Consider the following 24,156-nt stretch of genomic DNA (forward strand, 5'->3'; position numbering starts at 1 on the left):
GTGGGAGGAAGGGCAATGACACAAGGCCAGTGGCAGAGGCATCAGGTAAATGGGACCCACCTAGGGGCAGGGCAGATGCCAGGGCTTCCTCTCACCTCATAGGCTACGCCCCAGTTTTCTCAACTTCCACAAAGCCAGAGGTTCTCAAATTTAAGCCTGCATCAGAATCACATGGAGGGCTAATTAAAACACAGTTCTCTGGACCCCATCTCCAGAGTTTCCGATTCAGTAGATTGAGGATGAGGACCAGGATTTGCATTTCTGTCAAGTTCCCAGGAGAAGCTGATGCTACTGTTCCGGGGACCCCACTTTGAAAACCACAGCTCCAGGATTTCCAAGGTCCCTGTTTTTGCCCTCCTCCTTCAAATCAAGGAGGAGTTTTTGCAGCCCAGGTATCCTTTCTTTCCTCACCATGAAAATACATCTTATCACTTTGCCACAAGGCCAAGTTGTCAGTATTTTCTAAATGTTTACTAATCTGATTAGCTCATTTGAATGTGTCCTAGCCCTCAGGAGCCTTTGGGTGCAAATGAGGTCAGTTTAAAGGTAATGGCCAAATTACATGTCTTAGTCTCCCCTCAGAGTGTCCTCAGAAGTAAATCCAGGTGTGTGGGGTTTTTTTTTTTGTTTTTTTTTTTTGTTTTTTTTTTTGCGGTACGCGGGCCTCTCACTGTTGCGGCCTCTCCCGTTGTGGAGCACAGGCTCCGGACGCGCAGACTCAGCGGCCATGGCTCACGGGCCCAGCCACTCCACGGCATGTGGGATTTTCCCAGACCGGGGCACGAACCCGTGTCCCCTGCATCGGCAGGCAGACTCTCAACCACTGCGCCACCAGAGAAGCCCTGGAAGTCCTACTATTTTTCTTATACCAGAAAAACTTGGTATCTTAATATTTTTTCTTTCTGTTATTTTTTCTATGCTCTTAATAATTTTCCTTGGTCTATTTCTCATCATTAAAGAAGACCAAGTCAACCTTAGAAAATCATAGGCAGGAAACCACATTTTATTCCATCACTCCGAAGCCATCATTCACAACACTCAGTGTCAGTATAGCTATAGCAACAGATGTTAAAATACGCATAGTAACTACAAAGTCTCTTTTAATGTCAGTTTAATTTAAACCTTAACCGCAGGTTTTTTCCACAGATACAGTGAGAAACCACAAGGATCCTCTTGTCTTAATGCTCCTTCCACACACTGCAATAAAATTTCTTGTTTTGGAAACAGAGAAACCTTCTGAATCAGCTGTCATGGCCCACTGTGTTTGCCATGGTCACACCACATGTGTTCTGTACATTAATCTTCTCAGGGCCAAGGGGCAAACCTGTCCCCTTCCCCACCCATTATTCTCACTGTGGAGTTGTGGCTACACATCTCAAATGGAAAGTAGGTAGTGTACTAAAATTGCAAAGTACTTTAAAAAAATACCTTAGAGAATGGCAATGAATTTAAAACAATATTTACTATGGACAAGCTAGTGTGTTGCTTAGTTAGGGAGATAAACAGAGGCATAATTGAATAAACACTCACGATTCAGGAAATCTATAGTCCGGAAGAGTGTTGCTCACTAGAAATATAATGTAAACCACAAAAGTAATTTAAAATGTTCCAGGGACTTCCCTGGTGATGCAGTGGTTAAGAATCCGCCTGCCAATGCAGTGGACATGGGTTCGATCCCTGGTCCAGCAAGATCGCACATGCCGCAGAGCAACTAAGCCCGTATGCCACAACTACTGAGTCCGCACGCCGCAACTACTGAAGCCCGCGCGCCTAGAGCCCGTGTTCTGCAACAAGAGAAGCCACCACAATGAGAAGCCCGTGCACCACAACAGAGTAGCTCTCGCTCACTGCAACTAGAGAAAGCCTGCGTGCAGCAATGAAGACCCAAGGCAGTCAAAAAAACAAACAAACAAACATGTTCCGGGACTTCCCTGGTGGTCCAGTGGTTGAGAATCCTTCTTCTAATGCAGGGGATGCAGGTTCGATCCGTGGTCAGGGTACTAAGATCCCACATGCTACAGGGCAACTAAGCCAGCATGCTGTAGCTACTGAGCCCACATGCCACAACTAGAGGCCCCTTGTGCTGCAACTACTGAGCCCATGTGCTCTGGAGCCTGCGTGCCACAACTAGAGAGAAGCCCGTGTGCCGCAATTAAGACCAGATGCAGCCAAATAAATTAATTAATTAAAAAAATAAAAATTAAAAATTAAAATGTTCCTCTAACTACATTAAATAAAGCAAAAAGAAAGAGGAAATTCATTTTAATCATGTAAATATTTAACCCAATATATCCAAATATTATCATTTCAAAGTGTAGTCAACATGAAACTATCAATGAGTTTATATAGTTATAAACTATCAATGTATATATATATATATATATTTTTTTTTTTTTCTTAAAAGCCTTTAACCTCTGGTACGTAGGTTAACTTACAACACATCTCAATTCAGACTAGGCACATTTCAGGTGTTCGATAACCACATGTAGCTGGCAGCTACCATATCAGACCTTATAGGTCTAGTACTTGGGAGAGATAAGGACATAAATGACTACAATACAAGCTCGTTTGTTTTAGGGAGAGGAGGACCTTTTCCATGGAGGAGATGGCTTTTGAAATTGGTGTTCTAGATAATGCTTGTGAGTTGGAGAGATGAAGAGTGTAGTTCACACTTTAGAAATTGTAGAAGCACCCACTTGGGGGAGGAAAATTGCAGGGAATTACAGCTCAGTTCAATCAATGGAGTTTCTCCTTGTGCTCAGAATAATGACACAACTCCTTACGGATGTCTATGAGGTTCTACTGAGTTTTTTTACTTTACACTCTGAACGTATCCCCTACTTTCAGGCTCTCTGCTCCAGCTGCACAGGCTATATGCCTCTTCTCATAAATTCCCGACTTCTTCCCACCTAGGTCTTTACATAAGCAGTGCCCTGCCTGGAACTTATCTGGCTCATCATTGCTTCTAGCACCTAGCAGAGTGATCAGATTGTCAGTCCTCAGTAAAGACATTTGAATGAACAAATGAACAAATGAACAATTGCAGGGAACATGAAGGAGGAGAAAAAGAGGAAGAAGAAGAAGAAGGGGAAGAAAAGGGGAGGAGGAGGAGGAAGAGAAAGAGGCAGCGGAAGAAGGAGAAGAAAAAGAAGAAGGGGGAGGAGGGAAAGAGGGAAAGGGGGGAGAGGCAGGAGGGGGAGGGGAGGAGGATAAGAAGAAGGGAAAGTGGGAAAGGTCTGATGGTGACATGTTGCCGGGGACCTTGAGCTTAAGGGTTTGTAATGAATTCTGGAGAAGCCAGATCCACACCTGTCCCTTGCATGTTAAATATTTATCTGCAGCTTAGCCATGTACGGGACAGTTTGGGCTGAGGAGAGCTAGGCAATGGAGAGCCCTGTTAGGAGCCTTTGGAAGGAGTCCAGATGAGAATTCATCGGGTCCTATGCTGTAGGAGAGCGGTGGGTGTGTGTATTAGTTACAAATTACATCAAGAGAGCAAATCATTTCTCACAAATCGTATTTTTAGAGGTGAAAAGAGCTTCTGCCATTTTACAGATGAGGAAAGCAAGACTCAGATAAGTTAAATTACTTTCCTTTAATGAAATCTTGGAGTTCATTACTCTGCACGAATGAACTTCATTCTGAAGATAAAGTCCAGGAATAGATTACCTGTTATAGGAGAAGGGATCATTTTACAAATATTAAATTAAACAGATTATAGATAGAGGAGAAAAGCGTGAAAAGGATTCAAAATGCATCTGAATTATGAAAGAAATTATTTTTTAAAGTTTTGAAAAGAAAAAAAGTTTTGGACACTAGGGGCTTCCCTGGTGGCACAGTGGTTAAGAATCCGCCTGCCAACGCAGAGGACACGGGTTGGAGCCCTAGTCTGGGAAGATCCCACATGCCACAGAGCAATTGAGCCCATGTGCCACGACTATTGGGTCTGTGCTCTAGAGCCTGCGAGCCACAACTACTGAGCCCACATGCCACAACTATCGAAGGCTGCGCACCTAGAGCCCGTGCTCTGCAACAGAAGCCACCGCAATAAGAAGTCTGTGCAGCGCAACGAAGAGTAGCCCCCGCTCGCTGCAGCTAGAGAGAGCTCGCATGCAGCAACAAAAACCCAATGCAGCCAAAAATAAATAAATACATAAATAAATTTATTTTTAAAAAGTACTAAAAAAAAAGGTTTGGACACTAGAGATTACTGACCTTAAAACCCTGAAGCTGATAACATATTCAGTCAAGGGCTCTGATTTAGCAATTACTTAAATATTTCCATTTTCTAAGGATGTTAGAAGTGCTACTAATACATCTTCATAATGATCAAAATGCCAAAGGGTTCCCATTTGAAAGAATTAAAAAAGACCTAAAGAGGGAAATTAATGGCAGCACCATGGTCATGGAAGCTTGTTCTCTAAGTCACGTGTCATCTCATAATTAGATAACTTGCTTGTTTCTAGGCCGCGTTCTCAGCTAAACTCCATGTTTTTTTTGTCTGAGTGTCTCAGAAGACAGTGAAAAGAGGGAAAGAGTACTTTTAATATTTAACGAAATAAGCTTTGACAATCTATACTTTAGGATCTAGACAATATAAGATGACTCATAATTTGCCGGTTTCCAATAAGCTGTAAAGTCTCACTATTTCATTGAGAAAGATTCTCAAATTTTAAAAATCTTAAACAGTTACAACTAACTAAGAAAATATTACAAAGGAGTAATAGACTGAATATTTCATAAGGCTTTGCCGGTCAAGGTGTTCCTAAATGGCAGAACCTTTAGGTTAAAGGCAAACAAGAGTATTAGAAGGGGCTTCCCTGGTGGCGCAGTGGTTGAGAGTCCGCCTGCCGATGCAGGGGACATGGGTTCGAGTCCGGGAAGATCCCACATGCCGCGGAGTGGCTGGGCCCATGAGCCATGGCCGCTGAGCCTGCGCGTCTGGAGCCTGTGCTCCACAACAGGAGAGACCACAACAGTGAGGGGCCCACGTACAGCAAAAAAAAAAAAAAAAAAAAAAGCATTAGAAGGTCTGTGTTTATTTGTCAAACTACCTTAAAAAAAAATCAGCTAGGCTGTATGATTGATATTGCAAAGCCCAAAGAGTCTTGATTAGATAGAAGTTTCACTTTATAACTAGTTGTTTTAATATTTTGTAAATCAGACTTTAATATCAAACCTTTAAACCTCAAAGTTTGATAGTATTTACTTAAATAAAAGCCTGTATTTTAGTAAAAAAAGAACAGAAGTCAGACTACTTACAGAAAGATTACAATTAGACTTGGACTCCCCATTGATTATCTTTGTGAGTAAGAAAAGTAAATAATATAAAACCAAACTCATGGAAACATGGATATTAAGGTGATTTATGAGGACATGAGAGACGTAAATCAGATATAATTATCTGATTTTCAAAAACAAATCATATTCACCTCCTCAAATGGTCTCATAGTTCTTTGATGACGCACAGCAGAGAAGTGCTTATGTCAAACTGAAAAGTGGAGGGGGAAAGATAAATGGTAGGTCCAAATAACAATTTGAGATGCCAATATTCTTCCTGAAGATTTCACTCGCTGACTGTGTGCTTTTCCCAGAAGGTGCTAGGGGAATGAAAGGCATCCAGTTCTTGGGAATTAAGCAACACATATTACAAAAGCTCTGCTTTTATACCCACTGATGATCATATGGAAGATTTAGGTCCTTCTGAATCTTCTTCCAAACAGGTGGTTTTTGTGCCTGTAACTCAGGTCTTGAGCAAAACAAGCAAGAAATCTTGTGGCTGTGAGGCCTATCCCAGCCTCCTACCTCTCAGCCCTTCCTATTCCCCTCTTCCCATCTTTACTTTTCTCCAGCACATTTCCCATCTAGTATAGTGTGTTTTACTTTTGAAAAATTGTGATGAAATATACACAACATAAAATTTACCATTTTAACCATTTCTAAGTGTGCAGCTCAGTTCATTCACATTGTTGTGGTATCAGCACCATCCATCTCCAGACCAGTCTTCCTAAACTGAAATGCTGTACCCGTTAAGTAGTAACTCTTCATCCCCCTCTGCCCCTGGCAACCACCATTCTACTCTCTGTCTCTATGAATTTGACTACTCTAGGTACCTTACACCAGAGGAAGCACACAGTATTGTTCTTTTGTGACTGGAGTGTTTTACTTCCTAAATTTTGCTTATTGACTAGCTCACTTCATGAGCATGTAAGCATCTAGTTCAGGAATTTCTTTCTGTATTATTCTCTGCTTCATTTCCAGTGCCTAGAAAGTCCCTGGGACCTAGGAGATTCAGAATAAATGTTTGTATGGATGAATGGCTCAGGATGGCATGCCGCTAAAATGGGGCAAGAATCAGTTGAACAGAGGACCACTGAGCACTTCTACATTTTGAGCATGGTGGATATAACAGGGATAAAGCCACTGGTCTGGCCTCAAAGAGTTCACGTGTGTGTTAGAGTCAATTGGTTGAAAGATAATCGTACCATAGTGAAATCAGCCCATAACTGAGCAAAGTTCACTGCTAACGAAGCAGACAGGAAGTTCTCCCAATCTTGGAGCATCAGGGAAAGGACTTTCAAGGGCTACCTTTAAATCCCGCCCTCAGGAAAGAGTGAGTGTTGGCCAGGTCAAGAGTGTGGAGTTCAAGGTCAAAAGAACATTCTAAGGAAGGAGAATGACGACAACAGGGGATCTTGCCTTTTTTGAGGCTTTCACCCTTCTGACAGTCTGGTGAAACCTAGAGGTCCCTTCCTAGAATAAGTTTGTTTGTTTGTTTTATAAATTCACTTATTATATTTATTTATTTTTGGCTGCATTGGGTCTTTGTTGTTGTGCGGGCTTTCTCTAGTTGCCGCGAGCGGGGGCCGCTCTTCGTTGCAGTGTGCGGGCTTCTTATTGCAGTGGCTTCTCTTGTTGCGGAGCATGGGCTCTAGGCGCATGGGCTTCAGTAGTTGCAGCATGCGGGCTCAGTAGTTGTGGCTCATGGGCTCTAGAGCACAGGCTCAGTAGTTGTGGCGCATGGGCTTAGTTGCTCTGCAGCATGTGAGATCTTCCCGGACCAGGGCTCGAACCCTTGTCCCCTGCATTGGCAGGTGGATTCTTAACCCTGTGCCACCAGGGAAGACCCTAGAATAAGTTTTTAATGAATAAAATAAAATACATAGGATTACAAAGGCAATCAATTGTATTAAACTATAGTTAGCAAAATTTTAATAAATATTTCAGTACTATATACTCAGTACTGTATGTGATTCTTGATGTATTAGGTAACAAGGTTTAGATGAGAACTGATAACTACTGTAAACTTCTCAGTAATGATAATCATACATGATATATTTAGTATCTTCAAAAATTGTCATGTGATATGAAAATATCTGTGATTTCTATTAGTGATAAAATTACAGATCCTGGTAATAATACTGTCATTTGTTGGTTTCATTCATAACTGGAGGAAATACTAAAGTTCAGTTAGAATTTGGTGAAAATAAACTTGTAAGTCTTTCCATCCAAGTTTCTGGATTCCATCCATAGACATCTCTCTCCCTGCAAGGGGTCTGTAAACCCCAGCTGACGAGCCCCAGGATTGATGGCAGGATGGTGTAGATGGAAAAAATTAAGTTACTCAACTTGCTTGGAGACCGGAATTCAGTGGATAAAGAAGGGGAAGGAGAAAGGGAAAGACATGAGAGGTGAGAGAATTAAGCAAGGGACCCATTTAGTAGGTTTTATATGCAACAAAAAGGATTTAGGAATTTATTTTGAGAGCTATGATGAACCATTGAAACGTTTTAAGCACAGGTATATCAAGCTCTAACTTGTGTTCTAGAAAATTCTTCTAGACTGAAGTTTGGAGGGTTCCGTGGGGCAAGACTGACAGCAGGAGGCCCCTTTGGCAGTGGTGGCAGTTCTCCAGGGAAGGGTGGAGGTGGCCTGAGCTAGGGAAACGGCAGTGCAGACTCTCAGTAAGTAAGGGAAATGGGAGCAGAAAGCTATTTAGAAGATAGTATTGACAAAAGTGGATTCCTTCCTACTCCTACACCAAAGAATCTCACAATGCTAGCATGAAAATAAAGAACTCTATTTCCATTTTCTGAAGCTCCTGCAGTAATAGATGATGGGTATAAGAGGCCCAGTGAAATACCACAACAGTTGCTAGAGAAGTGATGTGATGTAATGGAAAGAGACTCAAATGTCACCAACTGATGTGGGCCTTCTTATCTGTGTGACCATGGGGAAGTTACATAACCTCTCTGATGCCCAGTATCCTCGCTCGTAAAAAAAGGCTAAGGACTCCTGCATTCCTGAGTTGTGAGACACAGGGAGAAAGAAATCATTGAACATCTTCTAAATTAAGTGCTATGAAAATGCTACTTGTGTTCGTATATTATAATCAATCAGAAAAGGGTAAGTATTATAAGTCAGTGTTTACTAAGAGATGAAGAGGCATTTGAAGAAAGCAACCCGTACAATTCCTAGCAGCTGGTTAAGTGTCATGGATCAAATGGAACTACAGCTGACTCTGGAAAAAATGTGTAGAATTTAGCAAAGAGTAGGACAAGGGTGAGGGCAGGGCAAAAGAAGGACTTTTCAGGTGGAAGAAGGGTAAGAATGACAAGATGGAGGCCCAGTTCCTGAGATAATAAAGGTGAAGAGCTATGCCAGGGAGTGTAGAGTATAAGGTAAAAAGGATGCTGAATGTGTCCAGAATATGGAGGACTTTGAAAACTATCCAAAGTGGTCAGTTGACACTACAGTAAAACTCATAAAAAATATGGTCCCTAACATTATTTTACACTTCTGTTTCATAAACCACTTAAAAAAGATTTCCAATATGGAAAAAAGATTTCCAATTTGGAAATACTCAGTGTTTGGATATGTCTGTTTATTCTAGTTTCAGAGGAAGTTTCAGGCCAGTTCCTTCCGACAGGGTTTTGGAGCCTCTGGTAGCTTTTCTAATCCCTATGACTTTCTTTTGCCCTGAGGTAGGTGGGGATGAATAACGTAATTTAAGCTAAAGCAGATCAGCATCCGTTATTCTCAAGAGGGTCCAAATACCTCAGTTCTTCACAAAATAAAATGCTTCTTTAATTCAAAAAACTAAAGTAAATCAAGAAAAGGAGAAAACTAAACCACAACAGGAGATATCTGAGAGGGTAAAAGAGTTTATTGTCACAAAGGAGCCCAGCTTTTAATGTCAAGTTTGCTTCTTCTCTGTAAGACTCTGGGGAAGTTCTGTTCTCTTTCACTGCCTTTTTTCCTCAAGAAAACCTCACTACTATAATCTGACTAAAGTGCTGTGATTTCTTCAGGGGACAGTCAAGGAGGTGAAAGGCGGGGAAGAGTAGATTTAGAGATGAAAGTAAAGACTTTATTAAAGAATTCAAAAGATAGGATGGTGGACATGGCTTGCACCAAGGCTGTGGAGATAAAGAGGGGAATTAAAAAACAAAATCTGTTCTAGAGGTACACTCAGTAGGATGTGCTGATGAATTTATTGCATTGATGTTGGAAGAAAAGAAAGAAGAATAATGTTTAGGTTTCTGGCTCTAATGAATTAGTCGGTGGCAATTTCAGTTCCTGAGCTGGGGAAAATTGGGGAAGGAGTAAAATTAGATAGGAAGGAAAATCAAGAGTTTAATTTTTCGACATGATTAATTCATGGTGTCTGTGAGACATCTGAATGGGAATATTATTAATTCATGGTGTCTGTGAGGCATTTGAATGGGAATATTAAGTAGGCAAGTGGGAATAGGAATCGGACATTTAGAGAACTGATAATATTTTTTTAAATTAATTAATTTCTTTTTGGCTGTATTGGGTCTTCGTTGCTGCATGTGAGCTTTCTCTAGTTGTGGCGAGTGGGGGCTACTCTTCTTCTGTGGTGCATGGGCTTCTCATTGCGGTGGCTTCTCTTGTTGCGGAGCAAGGGCTCTAGGCATGCGGGCTTCAGTAGTTGTGGCGTACAGGCTTAGTAGCTCCACGGCATGTGGGACCTTCGTGGACCAGGGCTTGAACCCATGTTCCCTGCATTGGCAGGCTGATTCTTAACCACTGTGCCACCAGGGAAGTCCCGAGAACTGATAAATTTAAGAAAGACATATGGATTGTATTTAAAGCACAGGAATGAATACATTTGTGTGCTTCAAGATGAGGAAGGGGAGAGGAGGGAGGGTGCATGGGAAAGTGAGAAAGATAGAGAACCAGAGGGAGAGAGAAAAGAGAAAGAGATGGTGAGACAGGGAGACAGGCGAGTTAGCCAACCACTCAGGCTGAGCCTCTCTCATACACCCCTAGGATGGTGAGGAGGAGCCTGAAAGGAGACTAAGAAATAGCCCAGAGGTAGGAGAAGAGCCTGGCCAGTGCTGTGCCACAGGGCTTTTCATGGGAGAGTGGTCCACCTGGAGGCATGCCGAGAAAGGGAAAGTTGAGATGATGCATAAGTGTCCACACGACAAGAGAAATACCAAAAAGCTTGATCTTAGAGTTCAAACAGAGGGATGAAAATCCATTGCAATATAAGCTTTTGAGCCTTTAACAAGAAATATCTTCATGAAAGGGGGCCAAAAAGAATTTTAAAGTCATCTGAGTGTTCATGAGTTACAAGGCGTTCTGATTTAGAATTTCAAGCTCATATCAAGTCTTGGTTGGCAATGCAAGACAGATTAGAAAGGAAAACCTGGCATTAAATTCAGATCGAATGTCATTAATAACTGATTGCACATTGGACCTACGGGTTTGGGTATCTGTTCTTTCCTCAGTGCTTTGTGCACATATAGCTAAGGAAGCAGAGTAATTTGATGTCATTTGATTTAATGAGATCTTGGGTAAATGAAACATCATTTTGGTAATGAAGCTGTACTTCTGCAGTTGCTCTAGGGAGAAGTATCTATAGAAGATAAATTAATTATGTTCACTAATTCCTAAGCCTCGGGAAGGATCTAAATAACTCAATAAAAGTGTGAGTTTACTGACCATGCAGATGTCTTTTGAGAAATGACCTTTAAGCAATAAAATCCAAAAGCAAAGAGGTTTGAGAGCAGCATGTCTATAAGTAGACCCATGAGTAAAATCACAACTTACACCATAACAAAAAATGTAGAAAAGTTGGGGCTTCCCTGGTGGCGCAGTGGTTGAGAGTCCGCCTGCCGATGCAGGGGACACAGGTTCATGACCCGGTCCGGGAAGATCCCACATGCCGCGGAGTGGCTGGGCCCGTGAGCCATGGCCGCTGAGCCTGCGCGTCCGGAGTCTGTGCTCCGCAACGGGAGAGGCCACAACAGTAAGAGGCCTGTGTACCGCAAAAAAAAAAAAAAAAAAAAAAAAAAAAAAAAAATGTAGAAAAGTAGGATAGAAATGTGGGTCATAATTTTGAGGTCTGTCTTGAGAATATCTAACATGCTTTGAGCTCTAAGTATGTACTAGCTACTGGGGCTAAATGCTTTACACACGTTATGTCTTTTAATCCTCCCAACAGTTCTAAGAGCTAAGTGTTGTCATTAAACCCATTTTATGGATAAGTCAGTAGGCTTAGAAATTTCCATAGCTTGTCCAATGTTACAAAGCTGGTAAGAATGCAGGTAAGAATCCTACTGGGGCCTCCCTGGTGGCGCAGTGGTTGAGAGTCCGCCTGCCGATGCAGGGGATACGGGTTCGTGCCCCGGTCTGGGAGGATCCCATATGCCGCGGAGCGGCTGGGCCCGTGAGCCATGGCTGCTGAGCCTGTGCATCCGGAGCCTGTGCTCCGCAACGGGAGAGGCCACAACAGTGAGAGGCCCGCGTACCACAAAAAAAAAAAAAAAAAAAAAAAAAGAATCCTACTGGCTTTGTCTGATCCTTATTAGGAGTCCTTAATAGCTTTCTCCTATAAGGGTTTGGGTGTTTCTTCTACTTTTTAGTGTAACTGAAAATGTTTTGATTTTAAAAGTTTAGAGATAAAATCAGTAAAATTGGACACAATTTGGAAAATTATGCCATGGCACAGTGGCACAAATAGGAACATTCAGCGGTTAGTAAAAGTAAGTTGTCACTCTTCCCATTGAGAGGTGGAGTTTATGTCTCTACCTCTCCAATCTGAGCTGGCCCAGTGACTTTCTTAATGAATCAAATGCAGTGGAAATGACACTGTAGGACTTCCAAGGCTGAGCCTTACGAGACTTGGCAGATTCCACTTCTCTACTGGAGCCCATCCTCTTAGAAGCCAGCGGCCCTCTAAGAAGTCTGACTGTCTTAAGCCCCTGATGCTGTGAGGAAGGCTAAGTTACGTGGAGAGAGAAAGAGGCCAACAGAGGAACAATGAGGCACTAGACACGAGAGCGAAGCTTTCTTGGGCTTTCCGGCCCAACCTAGCCACCAGCTGAATGCAGCCAAGGAATGACCCAGACAGCATCATGGAGCAGAGACATCCTTAATAAGTCAACGTGAATTCCTAATCATAGAATCATAAGCAAAAAAAAAAAAAAAAAGGAGGGGGTTGTTTTGATCACTAATTTTGGGGTACAATTTTGGGAGTATTTTGTTACGCAACAATAAACAACATAAATTTAGTACGGTTTGATATGATTTGGAAAAATATACTCTATTTTGGTGGGACAGAGAGTAAACATTCCTATAGTTTTACTTTGAGTCCCAGTGGCTTACATAGTATAGCCGAGCTAATAAACCTACAGTTTAAATGTTAGCTCTGCTGTCCAGTGGTTAATTTCAGTAGGTCTGAGGCAAGCAGCATTTTCAAGAAGAAAAGCTAGCAGAGAAGTACTTCATAGTTTAGAAATACATTTCTTCTGTATGTGCTGTGTATCACCATAGTGATGCATTTGTGTAATCTTTAGCCACTTTTAATATTTGGAACTTGTCCCTGATAAGTCCTTTTTCCTTTTTTATTTATGTTATATATCATCTATCTTACTTTTAAGACCATCTGAGGCAGATTACAATGAGATACATATAACAAGAGAGTTAAAATACAAACACAAGCTCAAAACCAAATTCAGCAACTGAGAAGTCATTTCTAAAGATTTGTCTAATTTGTTCAACTGAAATTTACCTTTAAATTTAGCTTTGAGTTTCCTGGCAACTGAGGCAAACCTGTGGGATTATATCATGTTAAGTGTGATTTCTTTCAGAGAAGAAGAATCTTTAGCCTACTGCTAAATTATAAGGACAATTTATTATGTGGATCTCTTCACAGAGAACAGTAAATGATAGTAAAGAAAACAGCTTCCAAAGAGATGTCATTTAGAATACAAATGTCTCAGGCATGGAGTCTTCACATATGCCTCCATTTAATACAAAGCAGAATAAAATGTAAGGGACTTTTCATTTCAATGTGGGTTTTAAGATTAACTCCTCTCTCCTCTCCCCCATAGTCAGAATTTCATAATATCCTATCTTTTTATTTGTTTCAATAGGATGTATTGCTAACCCTCCAGGTGCCAAGCCATGAGGGTATAACTGGAAGCAAAAGAGAGAGAAGGTCCCTGCCCTCATAGAGGTCATAGTCCAGGAGGATATTAATTAATGTAAAGGACATTAATTAAATAGCTACACCAATATGTGATTACAGATTTACAGGTGTCATGAAAAAAAGTACAAGGTGCTATAATGAGTATATATATAACAGGGAGATGTGATCCAAGTTCTTGGGGATGGCGTAAGTAAGATGGGGAGACTAAAGGAAAATATAATTTCTTTTTTCTTTTTTTTTAATTGAAGTATAGTTGGTTTACAATGTTGTGTTAGCTTTAGATGTACAGCAAAGTGATTTAGTTTATATATATATATATATATACACACACACACACACATATTATTTTTCAAATTCTTTTTCCTTATAGATTATTATAAGATATTGAGTATTGTTCCCTGTGCTATATAGTAGGTCCTTGTTAAAGGAAAATATAATTTCTTATATCTGCATTCCTACCATAATGCCTAACACATATAGGTGCTCAATTCATGTTGGCTGTTGATGATACTATAAAAAAAAAAAAAAAAGGAGGCTTTTCAACACATTCTGAACCTATTGTTTGAAAGATAATGACTTTAGGAAGAAAGGCATTGTTAGAAATTTTCTGATTTTTGGAAAAGAATAAAATACATAATACAAGAGATAACTGTCAAGATACAAGATAAAAAAATTCCATCTAACTGAGATTAGGTCTGAAGGGTTACTCTCAAATGCCTGATTTAATGTGTTCACTTTGGCCTGGAAGACTAATTATTAGCAATGGCCTCACCCTCTTATTAGGCAAGGTGAGAATGTGTGGGACCTTTTACGTAGAAGCTGACTAATAGACAAATAAATTAGATATGACTGCTTTGCCAAAGCTGATAAGCAAGGCCCTGTATACAGTAAGTGCCAGGTTCTGGTTCTTACTATGTAACATTTAATCTTTGAAGTTAAGTGGTTGGAAGAGAAAGCAATTATACTGATGTTCTTTGGAGAAATTCATTTACAGAGCTTTTGTTTTTTTAGTTGTAAGCTTTTTTTTTTTGGCTTTTAAAATTTTTTAATGAATTCAATTTTTAGAACAGTTTTAGATTTACAGAAAAACTGAGGTGATGGTATGGAGAGTTCCCATATACCTATACCCAATTTCCCCTATTATTAACATCTTACATTAGTATAGTACATTTGTTACAATTAATGAACCGGTATTGATACATCATCAGTTGTAAGTTTTTGATGTTGTATTAGACATCTTATCAGCCATATAGCTCCTCAAGCTTTATTAACATTTAGCAGCACTTTTTTCCCAGTTGCTATTCCCACTTCTAACACATCACCACCGTTTTTTTTTTTTTTTTGGTTGCATTGGGTCTTTGCGGTGCACAGGCTTCTCATTGCGGTGGCTTCTCTTGCTGCAGAGCACAGGCTCTAGGTGCACGGGCTTCAGTAGTTGCAGCACGTGGGCTCAGTAGTTGTGGCACATAGGCTTAGTTGCTCCGTGACATGTGGGATCTTCCTGGACCAGGGATCGAGCCCATGTCCCCTGCATTGGCAAGCGGATTCTTAACCACTGCACCACCAGGGAAGTCCTCACCATCTTTTTAAAAACATATTCTTTTTTTTTTTTTTTTGCAGTATGCGGGCCTCTCACTGTTGTGGCCTCTCCCGTTGCGGAGCACAGGCTCCGGATGCGCAGGCTCAGCGGCCATGGCTCACGGGCCCAGCCACTCCATGGCATGTGGGATCCTCCCGGACCGGGGCACGAACCCGTGTCCCCTGCATCGGCAGGCGGACTCTCAACCACTGCGCCACCAGGGAAGCCCTAAAAACATATTCTTGTGTGCCAAACCTCCCTGTCTCACCTGATACTCTCCAGTGTTATAGATTTTCTGCAATATTTTGCTTCCTAGAATTTACAAATAATTTTAACAAAGTAAAAAATTATACCTTAGAGCCCGTCCTATTGGGATGTTCCTCCATTTCAGATATAGCTGAAGTTTCAATGATAAGGAAAAACTTCTGTTATGGGTTGAACTGTGTCCCCCCAAAATTATTATATTGAAGTCCTAACCATAGAGCCTCAGAATGTGAACTTATTTGGAGATAAAGTCTTAACAGAAGTAACCAAGTTAAAATAAGGTGGTCCCTAGTTCAACTTACTAGTGTCCTTATAAGAAAGGAAAATTTGGACAGATACATGTAGAGGGAAGACATATAGAGAAGATGGCCATCCACAAGCCCAGAAGAGAGGCCTGGATCAGAGCCCTCAGGAGGAACCAACTCTGCTGACCCCTTCTGAAGCTTCAAGCTTCCAGAACAGTGAGGCAATACATTTCTACTGTTTAAGCCACTCAGTACATGGAACTTTGTTACAGCAGCCTTAAGAAACTAATGCAAACTCTATTTCCCCATGAAAATCAAAGATAGTTTCTGGAAGCTTTTTTTACTTCTCACCAAGAGATGAATCAGAAATTTTATAATCTACCTCCATGAATTAAGTGCCGTAGATGTCTTTGATATCTCTTAACTCCTTAAGCTTTATAATCCCATTAAACATATTCTTCAGTAAACTACTAATATATTCATTCAGCTTTTCTGGTTAATCACAGTAAAATTGATGTACAAGATATGGGTATTCATATATCAAGCCCTCCAACTTGTTACAAGGATATTAAAAAAAATTTACATCTAGCATCATAAAAATGCCAAACTAGTCATCAAAATAGAACACAGTTTAGAGTTCAGTGCTCAAATCTAGTTTCTACCAAGCCTGACCAAACAAAAACAGCATTTCACCACCTGCGTTAAAGTATTTTAATTCATTAAGGCCTTGGGTTCTATTTCTTCACTTTTATGTGTTGCTATGCCATACGGCACTATTGAAAGCAGTGGAAAACACACCAAGATTTTCTTAAATTCTTAATCTCTCTTTATCAATGCCCTCTCTGTTTAACTGAGTTTTGTTATTACAATTACACCTTCTCCCCAAGCCCTTTTAGTTGTTTTTATTGATCCATTAAACATATATTATTGATATATGTTATATATACATAACATATATTGTTGATATGTTATATATATAACTTTTTTATTGTTATATATATTTTATTGTTATATATTGTTCATTTTTAATATCTTTACTTTTACGCTACCTCTCCACTGTTTTGCTGCTTAGCTTCCCTTGAATCTTTTTAACTACGCTAGAAGCTATATACTCACAGTTTTCTTTCTTATACTTTTTTTCTACAATATAACCCAAATTGTCACAGATCTAGAAAGATTCAGGGTTCAAAGGAAATTCAGTCAATTTTCAGAAAGAGCATTCTATAGAAAAGATGATGTTTGTGACTAAAAACATTGAAAATACGTATTTTTACTTATCAATTAACTTTGATTTTTTTTCCCTTCTTGGTATATTTTAATGTTGATCCTACAAAGATTTGAGTCTTAAAGTGTTTTAACTATCTTGGGGCCCTTTTCACCTCGCTATTTTTAGAAACTAAAATCTTGGAGCTGTCAGGATATTCCATACTGGCCAATTTTACTCTAACAGCCTCGGAGATGACAAGATATTCCTGAAGACATTGGGTTAGAAGAACACGGGTTCTCTGTTCTCCATGGAAGATGAATCTAGGGGTATTTCATGTCAGGTTTTTCTCTCTTTGGCCTTGATGTGCGCTTATCCTCCAGAGACAGGAGAGAAAGAGAGGGAGAGGGGTGGAGGGAGAAAAAAAAGAGAAAAGAAGAAGAAAAAGAAAAGGAGGAAGAAGAGGAAGAGAGAAGAGTAAAAGAAAAGAAACTTAGGACCAGTCATTCCCCAAACAAATGGCATTTTGGGTGAATGCCCTGACCTAGGAGGAAAAAAGAGACCAAGGTGACCCCAATGCTATAAAAATAGCTCAGCGGACTCTTCCCAGAAAAATGTCACAGCAGGCTCTGGAAGGCAATTAGAGTAATATTTTGGCATCTTGAACCAGCAAGGGGAAGAGTCTCCTACCGTCCTAGTTACAGCCCTGATTTTCATTTCCCTTTGTTGTAAATACTTATGAAATCATTTTAGAATGCTGCGAAGAAATAGGTGTGAGAGAAAACAAACTCTCATAGTAATCCTTTCTGCAAACGCCAGAGCCTCTGCAGAAGGAAGCTGAGGCAGCACCCAGCTTACTTGGCTATCTGCTCTCCCCATTGTCCTCCTCCTGCCTCCTTCTCCTCTTCCTCCCACACAGAAGCTTTTAAAATTTGCCAGCTCACTGTGCAGGCTGCCAGAGGAACCTGGCCAATTGCTGGGTCCGCCTGCCTTCAGACCAAGGACCTGGGGAGGTGGTTGCAACTGCCTTTCTTTCTTTTCTTTAAAAATTAATTAATTAATTTTATTTTTAGTTGCATTGGGTCTTCGTTGCTGCATGCAGGCTTTCTCTAGTTGCGGTGAGTGGGGTCTAGTTTTCGTTGTGATGTGCAAGCTTCAGTAGTTGTGGCACACGGGCTCAGTAGTTGTGGCCCGTGGGCTCAGGCTCAGTAGTTGTGGCACATAGGCTCAGTAGTTGTGGCTCGCGGGCTCAGTAGTTGTGGCTCACGGGCTTAGTTGCTCCGCGGCAAGTGGGACCTTCCCAGACCAGGGCTTGAACCCGTGTCCCCTGCATTGGCAGGCGGGTTCTTAACCACTGCACCACCAGGGAAGTCCTTCATGGGCTTTCTTGAGAGCTGCTGGGGTGACAAATACCTGATACTCCTTACTTGCGTCCTATGGTACTGAAGAGTAATCCACCAGCACAGCCAAACCTAGCCAGTCCCTGCTCCAGTCCAAACCCTCTAAGACTCACTGGTCAAAGCAGAAAAGCCCTCTTGAGTTCAAACTTTTCTTCACACTCAGTAACTCCTAAGATCACATTGAAAAATGAGGAAAAACAATAACTGGGAAAATATTTTAAGGATTCTAGGTGGGAGAATACATAATGCATAATGTATAGTGTTGAAGTCAGTGATTTATATTAATATAAAATCAAAAGAGATTAGTGGATCATGACTACGTCTGTCTTGTTTGTCCTGACAGGAAAAGCATTACAGAAAAGAAGTTATGGTGTGCTCATTGTTCATTAAATTATCTGAGTTCAAGTTTCCCTGTCAGTTGCTAAGGGTAGTGACAACATGTCTTTGAATCAGATTTAAGTTATTTTTCAAAGTCTTCATTTATATATAATTCATATTCAAACAGAGAGAGAACTAAAATACATTAGATCCCTAAGCCGCTCAACTATCTCAAGACAGAAGAAAGTGGAGGAGGACAAGGCAACGAATTAGGGACCAGTTAATATAAGGATTCATTTATTCATTTTATTCATACATTCATTTAACAAATATGGTTTGACTGGTAGGGGATATAGTGAACAAGGTAATGGGTTCTCTGTCCTTAAGGACCTTTCTACCCTGTGGGAGATCCAGGTGGGACCTAAGATTACAGTGCACTGTGACTGGGGCTGTGTGTTGTGCTGTCGAGTGCACACAGGAGGGACTGAAGTCTCAGATTTTAGCTACTTCTGAAGACAGCACAGTAGAAGCCATTGGAATCTCCACCATGGTTCCAGGAAGTATGATCATATATATCTTGGAGAAATCTGACGCAGACTTCTGATTCCTACGGCCCTGAGGAGTCATGTGGGAAATGTAATTCTCCACAGCTATGACCACCGCCCCTCCCCGCCCCCCCGCAAAGTAATCCTCTCTGGATCATCTTCACAGACATCCAGTAGGAAGAGCTAACCCTGAAGCCGTGTTAGCCTCATAGCCATTCACTCCAGTGGGGCAAATGGAAATACTGGTGGTGCTAAAGCTGACTGCCTGAGTTTGGATTCTGGCTACACCTCTTCCTAGCACCATGACCTCGGACCAGTTACTTAACTTCTCTGACTCAGTTTCCTTGGCTGTGAAATGGGCATAATGGAGTGACTGTGCCGATTACATGAGTAAAGTGCTGCACTAGTAAGGCCTGACCCTTAGTAAACACTCAGTAAACTCTAGCCTCCTGAGAAGACGTAAAGGGCTTCACATAAGAAAAGGGCCTTTGTTATCATTCCAATTCAGTTGCTTTAAGCAGACATAATAAAACAGTAAAGGGAAATAAGATGTAAAGGGATGCAGTGTATGGAACAGTGGTGGAGAATAGCCACTTCAGGGATGTTAATTTCATCTCTCAGCTCTGCTAGAGGAAACATCATAACCAGGCTGAAATCCTTTGTTTTGTTCCCCATCATTTTTAGAGAAAGGAGGAAGCTAGGCCCATCAGACGTCTTTGTGTCTCTTCTGACCACGCTGGGTTGTTTGACGTCACAGACAGGATGTACAGCAGTGAAGGATACAGACTCTGCAGCCAGATGCTTTGACCCAAACACTAACTCTGCCATGAACTACCTGTATGATGTAAGACTACTTCCTCCTCCTCGGCCCACCTCACCTTCTTCATCTGTGATATTGGGATAACAATAATATCTCCCTTAGACTTTTCCTGTTTGAGAAATTAAATACGTAGTATATGAAAGCCTCTTAGAACAGCGGTCAGTGATATTAGTGCTGTATAAGTGATAGTTATTATAAAATCTGTCATTAGTAAAGAACAATGCAACGGATTGCTCAAAAGCATAAAAGTATCACTTACTGAGTCAAGACAAGTTTGACAAGAATTGTGTCCTGTCAAAGTTGGTGGTCATGAGGCAGTTAGCTCTAGGAAGACAAGACTACCTTGAGAGCATAATAAAGAGGAAAGCACACTTGATTTGGAAGTGAAAAAACTACCTGTGAGGGGTGGTTAGCCTCATTTTAATTTGAGTAAGTGATTCACCTGCCAAGCACTCAGTTTCTACATCTTTAAAATAGGGAGGTCAGTGAAAGAATTTCTAAGGTGCATTCCAAATCCAAAATTCCATCCGGGTTAGTTATCCTTTGAAATGTTATAAAAGATGTATAGAAGTCTTTTTACATACCTAGCATATTTCCAAAATGGATTATCAAGTTGAAGATAACGTCATTTGTTGGTGTTTTCTGAGTCACAATGCAAGAATCTGAACCATGAACAAATCTTTAAATCCATGAAAATGGATTATCTTTAGCATACATGTTAACTTTTAAAGCTCTTGGATTATAACAATAAAGCTGATAAGGACATTTTTGCATTCATCTTAAACAAATTTTTCAGAGATTCTAAGAATAAAACATAATCCATTGGCATCTAATGTTAACTTATCATGAACACGTGGAGAATGAAAGCAGAACTCTTACTGAGGTTAGCTTAGCAATTCTCAACTAAAGCTGATTTAGTTGAGCTTTTAGGACATGAGCGTGGAAAGCATCAATCCAAAGGATTCGGGGAAACTAGCACCGGGAATGTCTTTCTTCAGATTGTGTTCCTTGAAGCCGGGTTCCCCAGAGCTGCCTCAGTCATGACTGAGGGGTGGAAAGGAGCTTCGAGAGACATCAACTGAGGATTGGCTGCCTTCATAGGTTTTATAAATTGGGTAATGGCATAAAGACTTCATTTGGGGAAAGAAAAGATTCTGTTATGAAAAAAAAAGAGGTGGGAGCATAATTTTGTTTGTTTGTTTTTAAATATTTATTTATTTATTTTGGCTGTGCCATGTCTTATTTGTGGCATGAGGGACCTTCATTGCCACCTGCGAGATCTTTGTTGAGGCATGTGGGATCTTTTTTTTTTTTTTTAGTTGCAGCATGTGGTATCTAGTTTTCTGACCAGGGATTGAACTCAGGGGGCCGCCTACAATGGGAGGGCAGAGTCTTAACCACTGGACCACCAGGGAGGAAAGTCCCTAAGAGCATGATTTGAATTAGAAAGTCTGGATTAAGAATATGGGCTTTGGGTCAAAGAAAGTTTGAATTTTGGCTCTGCTACTTTTTAGCGAAGTGATCTTGGGCTGGTTGTTTAACCTCTTTTAAACCATCCTTTGCACATTTAATAAGCTTTCTTACTTCATAGGGTGGCTATGAGGATTTAAAGAGCTAACACATATAAAGCACTTGACCCATAACTTCGAGAACACAGTAAGCACTCAATAAATGGTGCTACACTTACTATCCTAAATGAATGATAGGGTGGATCATTCTGCCTTTCCTTTTTGCGACCTCCTTACGCTCCTTTTGAAATGTCTCAGAGGCATAGAAAACACTATTTAAGCTTTCTGCCATCAAAATTTGGGTCCGAACCTCCATGTTTTTAGTAAGCCCTAAAAAATCTATGGCTTTTTTTCCAAGATCTATTTATGGTTTAACGTGGGCACAAAGGTTCACTTTGTAAGACTGTCTAAGTAGGGTAAAAATAAAATGTGCAGAAATGTGTGGAACTTCAACAATAAAATGTAAGAAAAATGGATTATTCTTAGCTGAGAACAAAGGCATGCTAGTCTATAAATGTATATGCAGATGCATAGAAAAGATCTGGAAAGGATAGACACCAACACAGTAACAACAGTTACCTCTGGAGAAGGGAGGAGGAAGGATTTACCTGGATATGATCTTAGTGTTTTACACATTTATTTTACATATTAGCTGTGTAAATAAAGATCCCAAACAAACAAACAAACAAATGAAAAGCAAAACCTAAAGCAAAGTCATGGTACAAACTGAAAAGAACTTTCAGAAAAGAGAATGTATGGACAAGAATCAAGGACTTTATTCTTAGGGCCATCCATGACTTGACACAAAGTCATAATCTGCTTAGTTCCATCCTTGAAGAGTACGGACAGCAGGAGGGGGGGTTTCTGATCCTATCTCCAGCAAGTGATAGACCCAGGTTCAAAGGCAGATGAAGCTGCCAGCGGGATATCTTGGTGTAAAGTTCTTTCTCTCTGCAAGTACTCAGATTAGACATCAGTACCCTGGTTAGTTCTTTGTCAAATCCAAGGTCTACAGAGGCACCAACCGAAGGCTATTGTTAAATCATGCTCTTAAGCAAAAAAGAAACTCGACAGTAAATTAATATTGTTATTCGTACATTTCGATAGCAAAGAAAATAAAGAGAAAACCTAAAAAAATCAACTTGAGTCTCCTCTAGTGGGAGACCTTGCCCGCTGCTGGGGCTCCAAGAGCAGCGGCCAGGGCAGCGTGGGTTTTGCTTTGGTTTTAATGCGTATGTTTTGGTCTGTGGACTTTAGGGAAGATTTTGCTTTACTGATGAGAATTCAGTCACAGGCGTGTGGGAACCTGTGTTAGCCCTCTGGCCTGGCCTGACACGCTGTTCCCAGCCCTGCCTTCCCAGCTTGCCCACTTGATGTAGGAGGTAGTCCAGCCCAGTGTATAATTCACTGTGTGCTGCTGCTGGTTTAAGTGAAGGGCTAATGTTTCAGGAGCAGCACAGAAAAGACCTGAATGAAGGAACAGAAGAATGAATGAAGAGAGCCATTTTGATGGAATTGCCCCAGGGTATTAAATAAGCTGGGCAGCTGGGGACTGGAGGAAGCTTCTGTTGTTAAAGAAACTTTCCATAAGCGTGTCGGTCATCAGTTGTTAACAATCATTCATTTCTTACCTCCCACTTGTGTATAAATTTGCAGATTTACGCAGACCACCAGTGGGACCATTACAATGAACTGAGTTTATTGTGAAACACACAAAAAAGAACCTCCCCCCCTTTATTTGATTTATTTTTTGCTCATTTACAAGCAATGTAATGTTAACTCTCTGAAAAGAACAAGGAATTCAAGAAATAAAAGTATACAGCAGCATAACCCCATATTATCACTTGAATTCAGACTGCCCACAAAAAAGAAAGGCAGTTGTACCAAGTAAAATTGAGGCATCCTTGAAATAGAGGATTTAAAATGCTGGATTCCATCATTTCTGTAAAAGGTCATTCTAGTCCTTTGCTATTTTTACCATAGATAGAGACTCAGCAAGTTATTGGCTGGACGGATTTGGAAAGCTAGAAGCTGCTGCTTCTGAGGCAGGAAGATGATAATGCAGCACTTGACACTGAGTGAATGAAAGGTGTGGGAAAAGTTGAAGCCTTCAAAGATACCAGAGAGCAAGAGTGCGCTACTGAATTAGTCCCTGACTAAATTGCTAGCCATAACTCTACCCAGGACAATTCTCTTTGAAACTGCTTGTAATCTTGTAGCTTTGATTGAGAAATTCCCATTCCCAGCTCTAAACCTTCCTTAAGACATTTCAGCCCAACCCCCTCCTCCCAAAGCAACTCTTCCGGGCCCCCACCCACAAATCTGTATCAAGGCAGGTATATTTCCTAGCTGGACCACTGCTACCAGACACGCGGCTTCCATTCAGGGCTCTGCAACTGAACCTTAGGCTTACCTCAGGCAAGCAATCAAAGGCATTTCAGACAAGAGCAGAAAACAAAAGAAACAGACAAAACCTGTCCTTACCCGCTTCTTAAAAAATTGGAAGGCTGAGCATTTCTTGACTGGGAATCCATTCATGTCTTTGTTTACCATTTTCCACAGCGGGGAGTTCACAGTTATAGATCCAGGGTGGCACCTGCCTGGTCAATGCATCTGGTTCGCGGTGTGCCTCCTGGAGATAGTTAACGAAGACCGAGCGTGATGGAGAACCTAGCAGGGCTCAGGTTTTCACTCAAACATTCTGCAGCACTGGCTACTGCAGCAACCTCTCCCCACTCTCAGTTGTCACCGGCAGTGGCTCTTCTCTTTCCATCATTGCTCCGAAACGCAGGCATCACGGCTACAGGA

General features: G+C 40.9%; 1 protein-coding gene across 1 annotated transcript in view; it reads right to left on the reverse strand.

Annotated features, from left to right (window-relative positions):
• Window positions 1-23,901, reverse strand: part of SGK1 (serum/glucocorticoid regulated kinase 1) — a gene marked incomplete at both ends in the record, with an annotated part of 106,585 nt that extends 82,684 nt beyond the window's left edge. Inside the window, one exon of the mRNA XM_079716158.1 lies at window positions 23,833-23,901. Within this exon, the coding sequence (XP_079572284.1) occupies window positions 23,833-23,901 (69 nt within the window). The remainder of the gene's footprint in view (window positions 1-23,832) is intronic.
• Window positions 23,902-24,156: the final 255 nt, after the last annotated feature.

The sequence above is a fragment of the Hyperoodon ampullatus genome, assembly GCF_949752795.1.
Source record: "Hyperoodon ampullatus genome assembly, chromosome: 12".
Taxonomy (NCBI): domain Eukaryota; kingdom Metazoa; phylum Chordata; class Mammalia; order Artiodactyla; family Ziphiidae; genus Hyperoodon; species Hyperoodon ampullatus.